This window comes from Carassius auratus, chromosome 1 (genome assembly GCF_003368295.1).
Source record: "Carassius auratus strain Wakin chromosome 1, ASM336829v1, whole genome shotgun sequence".
Classification (NCBI taxonomy): Eukaryota; Metazoa; Chordata; class Actinopteri; order Cypriniformes; family Cyprinidae; genus Carassius; species Carassius auratus.
The window spans coordinates 16,874,823-16,893,033 of record NC_039243.1 but is presented as its reverse complement, the minus strand read 5'-3'; the positions used below and the strand labels follow the sequence as shown (position 1 = coordinate 16,893,033).

At 40.2% G+C, this 18,211-nt stretch overlaps 1 protein-coding gene across 1 annotated transcript; it reads right to left on the bottom strand.

The window, feature by feature from the left end:
• Window positions 1-1,315: 1,315 nt before the first annotated feature.
• On the bottom strand, window positions 1,316-16,438 carry LOC113090069 (immunoglobulin-like domain-containing receptor 1). Its single transcript, XM_026256166.1, has 8 exons — window positions 16,039-16,438; window positions 15,403-15,573; window positions 14,861-15,010; window positions 10,499-10,618; window positions 10,023-10,169; window positions 9,811-9,939; window positions 8,723-9,429; window positions 1,316-2,024 (listed from the first exon to the last, which is right to left on the bottom strand). The coding sequence occupies exons 1-8, from the start codon at window positions 16,085-16,087 to the stop codon at window positions 1,986-1,988; spliced, it is 1,512 nt and encodes a 503-aa protein (XP_026111951.1). The 5' UTR covers window positions 16,088-16,438; the 3' UTR covers window positions 1,316-1,985.
• Window positions 16,439-18,211: the final 1,773 nt, after the last annotated feature.

The window sequence follows — 18,211 nt, the reverse complement described above, 5'->3', positions numbered from 1 at the left end:
GTCATTCAGTAACACAAGCTTACTACAGGCTGCCTTGAAGGACAAGAGCTCATCTTTACAGACTGAGACGATCGAAGGTCAAATATTATTTACATATTTAGTAAGTAGTACAAATCACAATCACGAGAGCTTTCCAATATTTGTGCCACTGAGTGGCGTCTGTACTTCCCGGTCAGAGAGCACCTGTCCATCAAAAGCTCACTATCCAATCAGAGTAGATCACAGTTATCCCCGCCCGCATGAGAGGTTTGTGTCAAAACACCAAACGAAAAACTCTGAAACATAAACCAAATCTGTGGCAATGAATTCAGAATCCACAATTAGCGAAAACGAATCTTTGAAAAACATTAATAAAGAATGAAGCATATTTGAAGAGCCTGTTAAATTTGTGCGACTGAGTTCATTTTTTTCGTTTGCATTGTTTTTTTCTTCTTTTTTTGTAATGGCATATTTTAGATAGTTTCTGAAAAAGTTACGTTCAGTTTTTTAAAGTTTCGTTCATTTTTATTGAAGCAAATGTAATTCCATACACCTCTCTATTAATGTGCTTGGACACAGAGCTCTGTGAACAGCCAGGCTCTTTTGCATTGACCTTTTGTGTTTTGCCCTCCTTATGCAAGGTGTGTCAATGGTTGTCTTTTGGACAATTGTCTAGTCAGCAGTCTTCCCCATGATTGTGTATCTTACAGAACTAGACTGAGAGCATTTAAAGGCCTTTGCAGGCGTTTTGAGTTAATTAGCTGATTAGAGTGTGGCACCAGGTGTCTTCAATATTGAACTTTTTCACAATATTCTGATACTGAATTTGGGATTTTCCTTGGTTGTCAGTTATAATCATCAAAATTAAAGAAAATAAATAAACATTTGAAATATATAAGTTTGTGAGTAATGAATGAATATAATATACAAGTTCCACTTTTTGAATGGAATTAGTGACAAACGTTTAGATGATATTCTAATTATATGACCAGCACCTGTATACAAAAATGTTGATTGGCCGAAAATTTATCAGAAACGTGATACTGATTATCTCTTGGCTAACTAGGGGTTGGTCAAAGTAGTTTTTAAGACATAGTCTTAACATAGTGGCTACTGGCCCCTGCTGAAACAGAGCAGAGCAAACATTCTTTGGCATTAAGAGACCGCATGAAATGAGAAGCTCTGGTCCTTCTGATGAGGCTCTCATATTTGATTTGAACTACAGCAACATTCATTTTAATCAAATTCAGCATTGTGTCAATCACAGTCCTTAACCTTGAACTCAGAGAAATCGTAAATTTTTCTCAAGGCTAAAAACATGAATGTATTGTTCCGAGGACAGATCCTATCAGCTGATGCTGGCTTGAGAAGATCGCACTGATGAACTTGCACATGCAAATGTGTGAGCTTTTCGTACAGACCTCAGGATTTATTTTTGCAGATAGAAAAGGAAGGATTGCACCAAATTGCTTGCAGGAGACATGCATATGATACATAAACATACTGACAGATTGTCTATCATATTTGCAAATTAAAAAAACATGCCCCACCAAAAAAAACTTTACAGAGGCAGTTCACGTGCTTTAGTGCAGCAACAGTGATTAACATATACACATAGTTGAAGTTAATATAAAAACGCAAGGCTGAATTTCAATGCAAACAAGAGAGTCATACCAATTTCTTGTATTATATCCATATGCTGTAAATGCTGTGGCTATATTACAAAAAAAGCTTTATAAATATATTGACACAAATTTAGTTTACACAGATAAATCATAAAACCCAAGCAACCTATAAAATTATTTTATAGTTAAAATACAGCTTCTTCTAATGCCATTAATAGAAGATGATATTCACATTATTTAAACTGCTCTGCACAATAATATGATGTACAGTGTAACATCCTTCAAGCATGTTCAGTAAAACAAATGTACTTGGTTTTGTGCACATTAACACAAAAGCTTCAATGAAGTTGGTCTACAGGCACTGTGGATCAGATGCAGATGTCAGATGACTATACTGGTCCCACTTCGAGAATTTTTATCCTGCAGGACAGAAGAAGTGTAGTTATACATCAACATTAACACACCCACAAGATCAACAACACCCACTGAACAGAAGACAGGTGTGTGTGTGTGTGTGTGTGTGTCTGCACCAGTGTTGGGCAAATTACTCTGAAAATGTAATCAAATTACTGATTACTTCTTTTAAAAGTAAGCACGTTACTGTTCTGGTTACTTTATTTCAAAAGTAAATAGTTACATTACTAGTTATGTTACTTTTTTCTCCATGAAATTTATGAAATCCCAGCATACGCTCCCAACAAATATTTATTGAAGCGTCAACATTCACATAACAGTTATTTTTAACTAAAGCAAGTGACTGCTGCGTGAATAGTTTAACATGGCAGAATGCCAGTAAAGAGCAGTGTTGGGCAAGTTACTTTTAAAAAGTAATTAGTTACAGTTACTAGTTACTTCTTCCAAAAAGTAACTAAATTAGTAACTCAGTTACAAATTTTTAAAGTAACTAGTTACTTAAGAAAGTAACTATTGCGTTACTTTCAAGTAAAATTAAATTTTAAATGCTCAAACGTGACCCCACCTCTACCCCTCTTTAAAGGAACTTAAAATACATGTGCATGTTCAATTATTTATGATAAATCTGAATATTATAATGAAATGGACACTTAATACAATACATTATTAACAGAAACATGAAACATTGTACACACATCTAAAAAAAAAAGTTGCTGTGGGACAAAGTGAGACTAGCCTCCAATCAAATGGCATGTATGTAGATATTATGTTTATATAGTGGATCAATGCAAATAACACGATAGATTTTTGGGAACTTTTGATATTTCCTTTTATTGTTTCTTTAATTTCTTGAAGGAAAAAGTAATGTATATACTTCTATTTAGAGAAGGCTACTTTTGGATTATTTGGGCTCGTCGCCATACCTGTCTCTCGTTGACTGACTGGCTTGTGTTGTTCGTTGTGTGTCCTGTCCTGTCCGATGATGGGTCGTTCGCGAATGAGCGTTAGTGATGATGGATCGACTCGTTCGCGAATGAGCTTTTGATGAGTCGTTCGCGATTCGCGAATGAGCCGACTCTAAGAGCCGGCTTTTTTAGTTGAACTTCGGGAGCTGGCTCGCATATCTGAAGAGCCAACTCTATTTTTTCAAATTTAGCCTATAGAAATTAAATAATTATGTAATAAAAATTGAAATATTATAGTCAAAGTCATTTAAAGAGCCGTTTGTGAGCCAAAGAGCCGGCTCTTTTCAGTGAGCTGAGTCAAAAGAGCCGAATTCCCATCACTACTATGCGTGCTTTCGAAAACCCGCCCAACTCTACCTCTGATTGGCTTACAATGAAATTTTACTCTACCTCAGCCAATCGTCAGCATTTATGCGCTTGTCTTGTGCTCTGCCCACTAACCAAGGAAGAACAGTAAAAAAAAGTATTTGCCTCTCGCTCAGAGATCTAGTTGGTCTGATGAAAAAAAAAAAACAGCTTCATCATCAGTTATAGTAACGCGCCGCATTTTTTGGCAGTAACGGTAACGGCGTTATTAAGATGAGAAGAGTAATCAATTAGATTACTCGTTACTGGAAAAAGTAATGCCGTTAGTAACGCCGTTATTTATAACGCCGTTATTCCCATCACTGGTAAAGAGCGCTCCATTTATAATCTCTAAAAGACATCTCAGTTTATCACAATCTCACAAACCTCTGTTAGACCATTCTAAATATATGCATAATAAATCTTCCATAATATCTACAATTTGTGTTATGATGAGAGGATTTTTAAGCACTGCATTGCTCAAGGCAGCAAACACAAGTTATAGTCTAAATAGAAACTGCATTCACTTGCAACTGTTAATTGTTTATATCAGGTTATATTGCTTTTATGGAATAGATGAATAATTTATTTGTTTTAGATATTTAATGTTTAGATATTTCTATTTTGTGAAAGTCCCATGAATACTTTTATCCTCCTGCATCCCGCACACACACAAGTCTCTGCACTTGCCCATCAAGTCTTCTCCAGCACTTGTGCTGCACTCTGTTGATTTGTGACATTCATGAGCACCAGACCAAACTCAGGGCAGCAGAAAGAAAATGGTGCAAATCAAAAGACCATGGTATCCGCCAGACCTGAGGATGTATCGGTCTTCGCTTTCATCTTTCTCTGCTGAAGTCCATACTGCAAAATCTTCATACTTCCACAACAAGATCAACAGCACTCCAGACACACATAATCTCATCAAAGCATTCAGTTCTCTCCTCTATCCCCCTCCAAAATGTTTTCAACAGATGTCATTTCTTTCACGGAACAACAAAACTGGATGCTAACCAGTCAGGTTTCAGGAGTGGCCATTCAATGGAGACTGCACTAGTCTCAATCATGGAAGCCCTACAAATTGCAAAAGCTGATTCCAAATCATCAGTTCTTATTCTGCTGGATCTATCTGCTGCTTTGGACACGGTCAATTATCAGATCCTTCTGTCTGCCCTCTCATCACTGGGCATCACTTTGCTGGTTTGAATCCTATCTTACTGATAGGTTGTTCAGGGTGGCTTGGAAAAGGGAGGTATCTAAAGCACATCAACTTGTCACTGGGGTTCCTCAGGGATCAGTTCTTGGACCCCTCCTCTTCTACATATACATGACATCACTGGGTCCCATCATACAGGCACATGGATTCTCCTACTATTGCTATGCTGATGACACACAGCCCTATCATTCATTTCAACCAGATGATTCAACGGTAGCTGCACAGATCTCAGGCTACCTGGCAGACATCTCGGCATGGGTGAAAGAATATTGCTGACAGGTCAACCTGGCAAAGACTGAGTTTCTGGTTTTCCCTGCCACTCCAATTCTTATGATTCGCATAATTTCTCCATCCAGCTAGGCTCTTCTACAATTTCCCCATCAACTTGGGGAAGAAATATTGGTGTAACCTGTGATGATCAGCTGACTTTCAAAGACAACATTGCAAAGACTGCCCAATCTCGCAGGTTTGCATAGCACAACATCAGAAAGATCAGGTCCTTTCTAACGGAGCATGCTTCACAACTTCTTGTCCAGGCCCTTGTCATTTCTAGGCTGGACTATTGCAATGCTCTTCTGGCTAGACTTCCATCAAACACAATCAAACCTCTACAAATGATTCAGAATGCAGTAGCATGTCTGATCTTCAACAAACCCAAAAGAGCCCATGTTACACCTCACTTTATCTCCATGCACTGGCTACTGGTTGTGGTACACATCAAATTCAAGATATTGATGCCTCTCATATAGACAGCCACATGCTAAGCCCCTGCATACTTCCACTCACTATTACTAATCTACTTTCCCTCCAGAAGTCAGAGATCTGCTAGTGAGCGAAGCCTTGTGGTACCATCATAGAGAGACTCAAAATCTTCATCGTAAAAACAAAAACAACAACAAAAAAACTCTTTATTTATTCTTTCTTTTACTAGCTTGTACTTATTTACTTTGGATAAAATCACATTTTGCAGATAAAATCAGCAAAATTACTAAATGTAAATGCTGTGTCTGGTCTCGCAGGAGCAGATCTCTAATCCACTGGCACTTGACTTGAGTGTGCATGTGCTACATCCTTTTTACAATCTCTAGATTTTAAAACACTGCATTCTGTCAGCAATGTAAAATGGCAGTAATACATAGAGACCTCAGATTGTAACTATACATATTCTGATTACTATTTTGAAAATTATAAAACGCATTAAATTACCCTGTTACTAAAAAAGTAAACAAATTACAGTAACGCCTTGCTAAGTAATTTGTTACTGCCTAACACTGGTCTGCACACAGATGTAGATCTCAGTGATTATGAACTGTTGTTCATAGGGGTCCAAACATCAGAGACGCTACCTTGTTGCATTCTTTTTTTTATCAGAATACAGAAAACGTCTCCGGTTACTATCGTAACCTCGGTTCCCTGAGAGGCGGGAACGAGACATTACGTCAGCTAAGACGTATATGGGAACTCTTCCCTTCTCCACTTTCACTGAAATCTTATTGGCTAACGCCAGCTGGGGACAGCTGGCCAATTGACGCAAAGCATGCAAATACTGACAGGTCAGCGGGCAGTATAAAATGCATGGGCACGAAAATTACGTCAGAATCACGACTGAACGCTAGCACAGCTGATCAAACAGCGACCACGGCGGCTAATGTAATGTCTCGTTCCCGCCTCTCAGGGAACCGAGGTTACGATAGTAACCGGAAACGTTCCCTCTCGAGGCGGTTATTGTGCCGAACTGGAAGCACTGGCGGGAGGGCGGGTTGCGTCGCGTAATTGTTTGACAGTCTTGCGCCATTGAGAGGCTATTATAATCATGGGTTGTGGCTCTGCGCTGTTTGAGACAGGGCGAGTGACACAATGTTGGGTGCAAGAATTTGGATACATGCTTCTATAATACAATTTTTACTCACACAAACATCTTTTAAAACACATAGCAATCGTCGCCCGAAGAAACATGGGGGACATGATGCATCTGAACATGGAGGGTGACACCGTGTTTATGTGGTGTTGGCACTTTCGCGCCCTCGCGAGGCAAGGAACATGGTGCTTGGGGACGGGGCCTCCCGCGCACTCACTCTTTCACCGTCTGGGAGACGGCTCGATGGCGTGCTGGCTCTCTCGCTGCGCGGGGTCCTCAGCTGACCCTGACGCTTCCTCCCAGGCTCTTACCGCTGCTGGAAGACCATGAGCCCCATGAAACGGCTGAGCAGAGCGCTAGTAGCCATCAGCGTGAGATCAGTTAGCGCGTGCAGATCCCTGATGACGTCAGCGCTACTGTGCCGCCGTCTGCCTGAAACACCTTGAGTATTGCCCTGGCATGAAGAGCAGAAGCTTCCTTCCCTCAGAAGTATAGGCTTTGTCCGTCTAAGGGCCGTGAACTGCACGGCTTGGAAGGCAGGCTGTGGTCCGAGTCAAATGCAGAGGGAGACGGGCACAGGTGTGCGGTTAGAGTCTCCTCGACGGGGGGAGGGTTTCCGCCCCGTCCTTGTGCGTGAACATGGCCTGCGTAGCAGAGTGGGTGCGCGCCGTTTGGGGTGCAGCCCACGACTTCACCACAAGCTCTTGCATGCCTCAATGCCGTCTGGTAGCAGCTCGACTGGAGGAGCCGCGAGTCCAGTTACCTTTCACAGGCTCGTCAGGTGCGAGTAAGTGAGACCCAGCTCCGTGACGGCCTTTCCGAAGACCCTGACAAGCTCCTCCTGGAGGTCTGCAGGGCCCTCTTGGTCGGGGCGGTCTTTTTCCAAACCTTTTCTGACGTCGAAAGTGACATGGAGTCGCTTTCCTCGCCAGCTCCGAAGAGGACGAAGTTCGCGGAGCGGAAGCTATCATCCACCACTTCGACGTAAAACTCGTCTTCGGGCGGGGGAGGGCCCACCAGCGGCTCGCTGGCGGCAGTGGGCCTCATTCCCGCTGTTTTCCGAGCCATTCTGGCTCTGAGGGTGCGCACTGGCAGCTCGGCACAGTAGGCGCACGTGTGGTCCGTGTGAGAAACCCAGGCAGGTCACACAGAACTGGTGAAGGTCCGAATCTAGCATTAGCAGCCATCGGATGCGGTGAGGAAAAACAGGGTGAGTAGTCCTCTATTGCAACTTCCACGATGACTTAAATAAGACTTCTAGCGTGAAGAAAGAGATTCTGACGTAATTTTCGTGCCCATGCATTTTATACTGCCCGCTGACCTGTCAGTATTTGCATGCTTCGCATCAATTGGCTGCCGTTAGGCAATAAGATTTCAGTGAAAGTGGAGAAGGGAAGAGTTCCCATATACGTTTTGGCGAGTGGGGCGGGGCCGAGAGGCGTGGGAACGAGGAGTGAGGCCAGGTGTAGTGATTGGAGATGAGCTACACCTGCGCCCCACCGCCAGTATCGAGTCCCACATAGGAGATGGAAGGATATAAAACTGGAGCGACTGTAATATAAAAACTCCATAATCGTCGGGAAGGAGGAGGCGGGAACCGGCGCACAATCAAAAATCACTTTAATAATCAAAATAAATACAAAACAGCGCACCAGCCCCTCACGGATGACTGGTGCGCATAAATAAAAAGCAAAACATAACATAATGTCCCAGGCCTGGTCCTCTCTCGTCCTTCACTATAGTCGCTCCAGTTTTATATCCTTCCATCTCCTACGTGGGACTCGATACTGGCGGTAGGGCGCAGGTGTAGCTCATCTCCAATCACTACACCTGGCCTCACTCCTCGTTCCCACGCCTCTCTGCCCCACCCCACTCGCCACATACGTCTTAGCTGACGTAATGTTGAGTTACCGCCTCGAGAGGGAACAGTTAAACTTAGAATGTTGGATTCATAAATATCAATATTTGTATTGTATATTTGTAATTGCACTAGAACTACATGAACTAACCCTGATGATCATGTTCTCCATCGGGATCTGAGATGATCCAAAGATTTTGACTGGAAGAAGAACATCTGACCTTATCCTGTGACTTAAATGATCAATTACTTTCTGACATATTCATTTAATTTCATTACAGCTCTGTATTCTCATAATTTATCATTGTTCCTTCCAGTTTCAAAATGGTTTCTTTTTTAGTTTAAAATGGTGTGATCAGATGAGATTACCAACGTTAAAAAGGCAAACAATTTTGTTAGTGTTAGCACATTCAGACAGACAGCTTTCAATGCTTAAATAAACAACTAAACAGCAACTCTTACAGAGAAACGTTCAGGCCGCTTGATCGGCTTCTTTCCGGGCTCATACTCGGTGTAACTGGATGGATGATTGGACCAGCTGCCTCCCCGACCTCCTCGAGCACCTCCGCGTCTGCTGTCCTCATCATTAGCTGAGCCCCATGAACCGCGGCGGGGCAAAGGAGAATAATGGTCTCGTCTGGATGGGCCCCGGCGGTCATCGGCGAGCAGATCATCCCTGGAACGTGAGCGAGGACGGTGTTCTCCAGACTGGCTCCGTGTGTCCAGGACATCTTCCTGACTGTAGCTGCGTGGAATTGCCTGACGATAGATGTGGCGGTCATTGCGGTGGGAGGCGCCGTAAGTGGATGAGCCACTGGAGTAGGCTTGTGGGCGTCCTCCTCGTGAGCCGGGCAGTACCCTTCGTGTGTTGGGACCATCGTCCAGGCCGGAGAGCATGCTAGGAGGGCCAGCAGAGAAGGGCACATGATGCGGCATGTGTTGGGGAGGAGGAGGCATGTGCTGCAGTGGGATGGCAGGCTGTGGCTGTAACAGTGGGCCGGTGACGTCCATGCCACGCATCTGACTCTCCAGATAGTCCAGCATTTGGTTGGTCCCATGAGCACTGCCATTACCATGAATGCTGGAAGGAGGCATGTTACTGTGCATGGATACCATCTGGGGAGGAGGCAGTGGGACAGGTGTCATCGCACCTTTGCCTGATGCTGAGCCTGATATGGGAAAACAGAGAGCTTATAAGCAAATCTAAATTTCACTGCATTGGTAACAAATTGTGAAACCAACTGGCATCTGTCCTCAAATGGCTTTTTAATGTATATTTAATTATAAAAACACACACTTAAGTTACAATTGTTGTTAAAAACATTAAACCCATAACGCTACTGAACATATCAAATAGATGATTTTCTCCTCCAAGGCCTCCAAATTATCAAAACTTTGATTAAATTAAATAGTGCTTTATAAATAAAATGTTCCATTTAAAAATATATATTCCAGATTATTATGTTAAGGTTTACAGGGTTAAATTCTAGATACACCAACCATTCAATTTCTCATTTATTACTCTTGTGAAATACATCACATTTTCTGACCTGCGTACAGCATGGGATTCATCTGGTAAGCGGAGCTGTGGTTGCTCATGGGCGCGTAGATTGGCTGTCCATTAAGCCACGGCGTCATGGCCTTCTGCGCCTCCTTCATCAGCCTGTGCTGCATCACCGCTAAACAGACACAATAGAGCATTATGGCAAGTGCCTTTATCTATGTGTTCAATGAAAGAAGCTGATAGTTTTTGTGTTTGAACCTTTCTCGGGGCAGCAGCAGGTTTGAGGGCAGCATGGGCAGCGCACATAACAGCAGCACTTCTGTGGGCAGCACTGACAGCAACAGATACAGAAGAGGATGATGAGTGCCAGCACACCGAGGATGATGAGGAGAACAGTCAACCAGTCTAAAAGAACAAAACACAACAAACATTCAGACAAGCCCTGATGATTAGACATATTCACTGATGAATATGTTTATCGGTTCAAGATGATATGGCTCCATTCATCTACACAAATCAATCCAGGATTTTCACTGAAGTCCTATAATCGTGTGTTCATGTGTGGGGATTTATAAGCATCTATATCTGTATATGTAATTGAGTATGAGTTTGCTTCTATTTTGAATGCAATTAAAGTTTTAACATTTATGATTTTTTTGTCGTTGCGTTAAAGGTTTTTTGTTCTGTGGAGTTAAATGAACACACTCATGTTAGTAATCAGTTAATTGACTTACGGTACACTATAAGTTTCATCTCTTGGTCTGAATCTCCAACTGTATCTCCAGGTGCTTCCACAGAGCAGAAATACATTCCGTTATCCCACCACATTACCTCGTTGATGACCAGATCAGCCTCTGATTGAACACATACAGTCAGCAGAATAATAAAAAAAAAACAATAACACACGCAGACAATACTTTTACCACATCATCAAAGTGTTTTTACAAGTTTTAGCCAAGAACACAAGTCTGTCAATGATTTCTGGTTTAAGAGATTCTCTGTGGCATGACACCATGTTCTCACTGGCACTAAAAACTCTTTCAAACTAGTTGCTGGAACACATTATAACTAGTTTGAAGGAGGAGTGAAACTGCCTACTGGTACCATTCTTTTGTATATTAATTTTAAACAATTTTCAATTCATGATATCCTTTAATTTGAGATTCAATTAACAATGCCTCTAATATTTTATATACTGCCCAGCTCTAGTGTGAAGTGACATTCAGCCAAGTATGGTGACCCATACTCAGAATTTGTGCTCTGCATTTAACCCATCCGAAGTGAACACACACACACACACACACTGTGAACACACAACCGGAGCATTGGGCAGCCATTTATGCTGCGGCGCCTGGGGAGCAGTTGGGGGTTCGATGCCTTGCTCAAGGGACCTAAGTCATGGTATTGAAGGTGTAGAGAGAACCGTACATGCACTCCCCCCACCCACAATTCCTGCCGGCCCGGGACTCGAACTCACAACCCTTTGATTGGAAGTCCAACCCTCTAACCATTAGGCCACGACTTCCCACTAGTTTACTCTACTTTACAGTAGTGTAAAAAAAATCTAAATTAGCAGCAGGCACTTTTCATTCATAATTATATTGAAAACTGTGAGTCTGGGGCATCTCACACAAGGATTGTGTTAATGCTAGTTTTCTATTGCTCAAGTTTTATTCTAACTCACTTAAGTTCATTATCACTCAGTTTTGACTAGTTCAATATCAGTCAGGTTTGATTCTGGTTCACAATTGCCCAGGGTTGATTCTAGTTTACATCTCATTTCTAGTCTTACTTGATCTTAGTGCTGCGTTCGACACCATAGATCATGACATACTCATAGATCGATTACAAAACTATACAGGTATTCAAGGGCAGGCTCTAAGATGGTTTAGATCCTACCTGTCCGATCGCTACCATTTTGTTTACTTAAATGGGGAGTCATCTCATTTATCATCAGTAAAATATGGAGTGCCACAAGGATCCGTCCTAGGTCCCCTTCTATTTTCAATATACATGTTGCCCCTTGGTAATATTATTAGAAAATACGGAATTAGCTTCCACTGTTATGCTGATGATACTCAGCTTTATATATCAACGAGACCAGATGAAACTTCCCAATTATCTAAGCTAACAGATTGTGTTAAAAATGTAAAAGATTGGATGACAAAGAATTTTCTCCAATTAAATTCGGATAAGACGGAGATATTAATTATTGGACCAAAAAACACTACACAGAATCTTGTAGATTACAATCTGCAACTAGACGAATGTACTGTAACTTCCTCTACAGTCAGAAATCTGGGTGTTATATTAGACAGCAATTTGTCTTTTGAAAATCATATTTCCAATGTTACAAAAATTGCATTCTTCCATCTTAGAAACATTGCCAAGCTACGAAACATGTTATCTGTTTCTGATGCAGAAAAGCTAGTTCATGCATTCATGACCTCTAGACTGGACTATTGTAATGCACTTCTAGGTGGTTGTCCTGCTTCTTCAATAAACAAGCTACAGGTCGTCCAAAATGCAGCAGCGAGAGTCCTTACGAGGTCAAGAAAATATGATCATATTACCCCAATTTTACAGTCTCTGCACTGGCTACCTATTAAGTTCCGCATCAGTTACAAATTATCATTACTTACCTATAAGGCCCTAAATGGTTTAGCTCCAGCGTACCTAACTAGCCTTCTACCACGCTACAACCCATCACGCACCCTAAGGTCACAAAACGCTGGACTTTTGGTAGTTCCTAGGATAGCAAAGTCCACTAAAGGAGGTAGAGCCTTCTCACATTTGGCTCCCAAACTCTGGAATAGCCTTCCTGATAATGTTCGGGGTTCAGACACACTCTCTTTGTTTAAATCTAGATTAAAAACACATCTCTTTCGCCAAGCATTCGAATAATGTATCTTTTTAATTGTGAGTGTAGTTGCATCTGATCAAAGGTGCATTTTTATTCATTAGCTTGGGTTAAACTAATTTTACTTTGTTGGATCAGCAGCTATGCTAATGATGTCTGTATTTTGTTTCTATGTTTTGCCACGGGATTCACATCCCGTGGTAACTAGGATTTACACAAGCTCCAGTCTGGATCCAGAACACCTGAGAAGAGATGATGCTGACCCTCAGAGGACCTCAGATGATGCTAACCCTGAATGAACAAACAGAACTAACAATTATTCCTAAATGTGTGACTTAATCATATAATAACTTAATTAATAATATTGATAGTTCATCGTCTAGCTGACTACGTCTTGTATTATTATTATTTTTTGGTTTTTCTAAAATCCTGTCAAATGTGCACAAACTACTAGCTACTACTAAATATTGTAGAAACAAAATTTTCTGTAAAGTTGCTTTGTAACGATTTGTTTTGTAAAAAGCGCTATACAAATAAACTTGAATTGAATTGAATTGAATTGAATTTACTATAGTTCACATTCACGTTTTTTTAAAGTTCAGTTTTTCATGGTTTGGATAATATTATGGTTTTTGAGTCACAAGATCAGATCATTTTTCAGATCGGCAATAAAAATATATTTCAATTTAACTATGCTTTCAATTTATTAAAGCTAAGCACTTTTTTGATATCACAGCAAAAACTACAAATCTAACTAAGAAAGTCAAACATGAATAAAGACACAGCCAGTAAAAAAAAAAGCACAAGTAAAAGCATAGAACAAAGTAATAAATAAAATAAGGTTGGTAGTATTCAGGTACAGAAATGCAATAATTAATGGAAAAATAACACTGCATAGTGTGCACTGTAGTGATGCTTCTCGGGTTGGGGCAGGTTAAGAAATTGGCACTTTATTGCAGGGCGGGTCACTAAAAACAAAAATGTAAAAAAAATTATGGTGCGTGGATTTAGTGGTGGAAAATTGTTATTACTTAAAGGGATTCGTTGATTTTCAGTTCGTTCACCAAAATGATTCGTTCAGATTCGCTCACTGTGTTCAGTGACCATTTCTTCATATTATACACAAATACGCCAAAGCAGGTCACGAAAAAGAGTGTCTTATGTGTTATGGCTTAAGTAGACAAACATATTTACTTGTGACAAAAACTGATTTGGCTTTGTTAAAGTGTGTGCATGTTTGCATTAAATAAATAGTCTAAATTTGTTCAGATGAACAAAGCGCAAGGTTTTCTTGCATAATTAAACATTTTAATTGTTTGGTCAGACTGTTCATATATAATGTTCAAATATAACCATCACTATTACAATTCCCTATAGCCTATATTAAATATTTGGAATATTTTCATTTTATTTGGTTCTTTGATAAGGTTACAATACGAATGTCTAAGTAGCAATGTAACTTCCGTGATGTCCCCGATGCCAGGGCGGGTCAAATGTTTTTACTTTATTTGCAGGGCGGGCCAAATAATTTCAGAAAAGAAATAAAAAAAGAAATTGGAAAAAAATTGGAAAAAAAGCCAACCCGTGCATCACTAGTGCACTGTATAAATGTAATATAGATTAATCTTTGTCAAAGCTGTGATTTGTTGTTTGATTAGCATTACAGCAACAGGTATCTAATCTAATGATACACATCCGATTTTGTTCTCAGAAGTTTCCATTATTAAGACTTAAGACATAACCGATTGCATTTATCAGACTGATTGTCAAGATGGGTTTTTTTTTCAATTTTATGTGTCTATTCAAATGGAAGGAGATGCGAAAGAAGGGCACCTCAGCCAATGAGGGCAGAGGTGCAGTGAACCCCCCCCCCCACACTAAACGTGATCAAGTGATTAAAATAAATATAATATACACATATACATTGCACACACACACACCCATACATATATACAGATATATATATATATATATATATATATATATATGGCTGAGCAATAACTGCCCTACCCCCAGTGATTTCAGCCACTCTCCGTTCAACCCTTACAGGTTTGACTAGTCTGCTATCGCACTGATTTGATTCTAGTTCTTATTGCTCAGGATTGCATACATTTAAATCTGTCTGTTAAGGTCAGATGCTCGACTATTAGTCCAGCACCATTCTTCATACAAAAATGAATAATAATACAGTAATACAAAAAGGTACAGTGTAATTTTTTGCATGTCATCAACTCACTGTTCTGAATGAAGATTTTGCGATCTCTGTACTCAACACCCAGCACTGCCTCATTAGATCCCAGCTTCTGAGCCACTGTTCGGACGGTGCGTTGCGAGTCCACACAGTCATTGGCAGGGTCTCGACCAAGCTGAAGGGAAGACTGATATGCTACAGAACAACAACAACAACAACAACATGCCCATTAGCACTGGATGGGTTGTGTTGATGTGATGGCAATGACAACAATGCCACAACTCATAACATAAAAGATAAAACATAAACATGTGGTTGTAATACAGGAGTGAGTAGTTCAATCCAACACGTTTTTTTATTTGTACTCTAGCCACAGATCTGGATTGTGAATCTGCACACATCAATCTATTTCTGTTTTCCTCACCACTTTATGAAAAAGCTCATGACAGTGATGCATCTAATAAAAAGAAGCATCTCCAGCATCACCATCACAGAGCATCCTATTCAGATACACCAAGGTCTGCGAAACATACAGGAAACACTTTCACACAGACATAATAAATGACAATGTTATGTTGAAGTGCTACCTGTGGAGTAATAGTCCAGAACAGGATCTTTGCAGAAGGATTTGTATTTCCAAGTGACCAAAATATTCTGCGGCAGAGCTGAGGTGGAGTAATCACAGCGCAAGGTGATAGATGCAAAAAGAGTTGTACGCTTCTCTGTTTCAGAGAGGGTGACCTGGATAGACAGAATCCCTAAAAGAATGGAAGTGAAAGTGTGTGCGTGTGAGTGAGTGTTTGTGTGTGAGAGAGAGAGAGAGAGAGAGAGAGAGAGAGAGAGAGAGAGAGAGAGTTGATAACACATAAACTCAGGCTGCCAAACCTGTAAAACTGGATATGAGACAAAGAGCAGGAAATTTTTTACTGGTTCCAGACAAATTCAGTATCAGTGTCCAACAAGTTTGTAAAGAATATTGTAAAGAAAGAATTAAAAATGCATTATTGTTTATTGCTTTTTAAAACATCTTATTCTTTAAATATTTGTACATGTTTTCAAACGGATTTTCTTGGATTTTGGTCAATAATCATTGGTCATGTGACCGAAACGGAAGCGTTCAGGTGACACTTTTACAGGTTTCTATTGATCTACCTTCACAATGTTATTGTATTACTGGCTATCGCCTGTGTGTATGAGAGGTTCTGTTTGAAGATCAGGCTCACCTGAGGTCAGTAGAATCAGAAGCAGCGCAAACACGATCATCCCTCTCATGGTGATCTAATGAAACTCCAGAAACCTTGATACGAAACCAGCGCGAGAGTAACTATGATGAAAGTGACTGATGAGCAGCTCAGTCAAAACTGCGTTTATCTAAGAAGTTTTAACGTTTTAAAAGTTGTGTCTTTTCCAGTGGCCGGTTTGTGTTTAATTTGCTCTACTCTTCCTCCCCACTCTTCATCAAACTCCGAAGTTCGTGAGATGCTCCGCCTTCGCAGGATTTCCTAGTGTGCACCTTGTGTTTCCGATTACCGCTCTGCACAATCCTGTCAGGAGAGGTGGAGCCAGGCACGTGCACACATAGACATCAAAGGGGGCTTGAGCACCTGCCCTTTTTATTCCTGGAGAGAAAGTGCCCTTTTTTCTGGGGTGTTTTTTTTTTTTTTTTTTTTTTTAAATAATATATATTCCTGTTTGCGAACAGCTTCCCTGTCAAACAAATATATTTATTGAAGAATAGTACATCTAAATATCAGGTCAGGAGTTCTCAAGCGCTCATTGAGAACCGTTTCTGTCAGACGCGTCTGATTCGTCGAGAACCGAGGAGCTGATGATACTGCGCATGTGTGATGCAGTGTGAAGCAGACTGACTCACAGCTCGTCTGAACCGAACTGATTCTTTTGGTGATTGATTCTGAACTGATTCTGTGCTTATGTTATAAGCGCGGGTAAACTGAAGGCTTGAATTAAGGGCAGTCATCGCTAATGACATTACATCGAGCGCAAAAGAACCGGTGAACCGTTTTTTTTCAAATGGTTTATTTGATCGAATTGTCCGAAAGAACCGGTTCACTTGAGCACCTGCTCCTTTGCCCCAAAAGTGCCCTTTTGTCAAAGCAAAGTTTCCTCGAATTTCTTTTTGTAATAACATACCCTTTTGTGAATGCCTGCCAACGCCCAATCATAATATTATTACAATTTATTAATAATAATTTAGTCGTAAATAAATGACCAATATGATGACCTTTCACCTGACCGGGAAATTTCTTCAGGCCGCACGCGCATTTTTAATTGTATTTTCAGAACCGTGGCAGCTGGTAAGTGGTGTTTCATTCTCAGCTAAGTGTATTTGATGTTTATTTACTTATTATTATTTTACAAGAACGATATGATGTGAGAACATGCAGATAAGTTGCTGTGTGTAGCCTGTAGTAGTAACACTAGCGTGCTGTTTGAGGGAGAAAGGTTTCACAGGCATCGAGGGGTCTGGTCTTTTTTTATGTTATTTGACTAAACTTTTATTATATTACAGTACTTATTTATTTTTTAACACGTTGAGTGCCTTAAAAATAATTATCACAACATTGTTAAGGATTATTCAGATTTTCTCATTCTCTGAATTATCATTATAAAAATTCAGGAATTAATTATATAATTATATTTTAAATGTGACGCAAATATTTTTTTTTTCTGCAATAGCAACAGTGTTTACAACAGCAAGACCACTTTAGCCTTTAAACTCAATAATATCTCTCTGGAAATAAATGTAAAAATATCAATGTCAATAAAATAATGCATGATATACCTGACATCAAAGTGCAGTGTGAAGGATATGAATAACAAATGTAGCCTGTCATTTGTTTACGTTGCAAAGGTGTTCAATTTTAGACAATAACAACTACAACAGTAATAATAATATTAATCACTATATTCCAGTGGATCAGTTTTTTATGTTTTGTATCAATATTTAAGGTGGACTTATTGAGTAGGTGCAAGAGTAGTAGTGATGGTTAAAATAATAGATTAATGCTGAAACAGAGAAGAAAAAGCCATCAGGTTGGGACAATTTAAGACATTTCAGTTTCTAATCCCAGAGCTGTTATTATTTTAAACTTAAAATTGTCTTCTCTATTGTTTCTTTGCTTCAAAGCATTTGCTGCTGTATCAATACATAACCATCCATATCGATACGTGAATCCGCAAGGAATGCATCACAATATATAGCTGTATTGATATTTTGAACAGCGCCATTTAAAACCTTGTTCCATGTGCCCCTTTTATACTTTGAGCACCTGCCCCTCCAAAGGTCTCTGCACGGCCCTGGGTGGAGCCATAACTGCTCGTTTTTGTTTTTATGTTTATGTTTTACGTCAAAGTGGAGAAGGTGATGTATCTCAG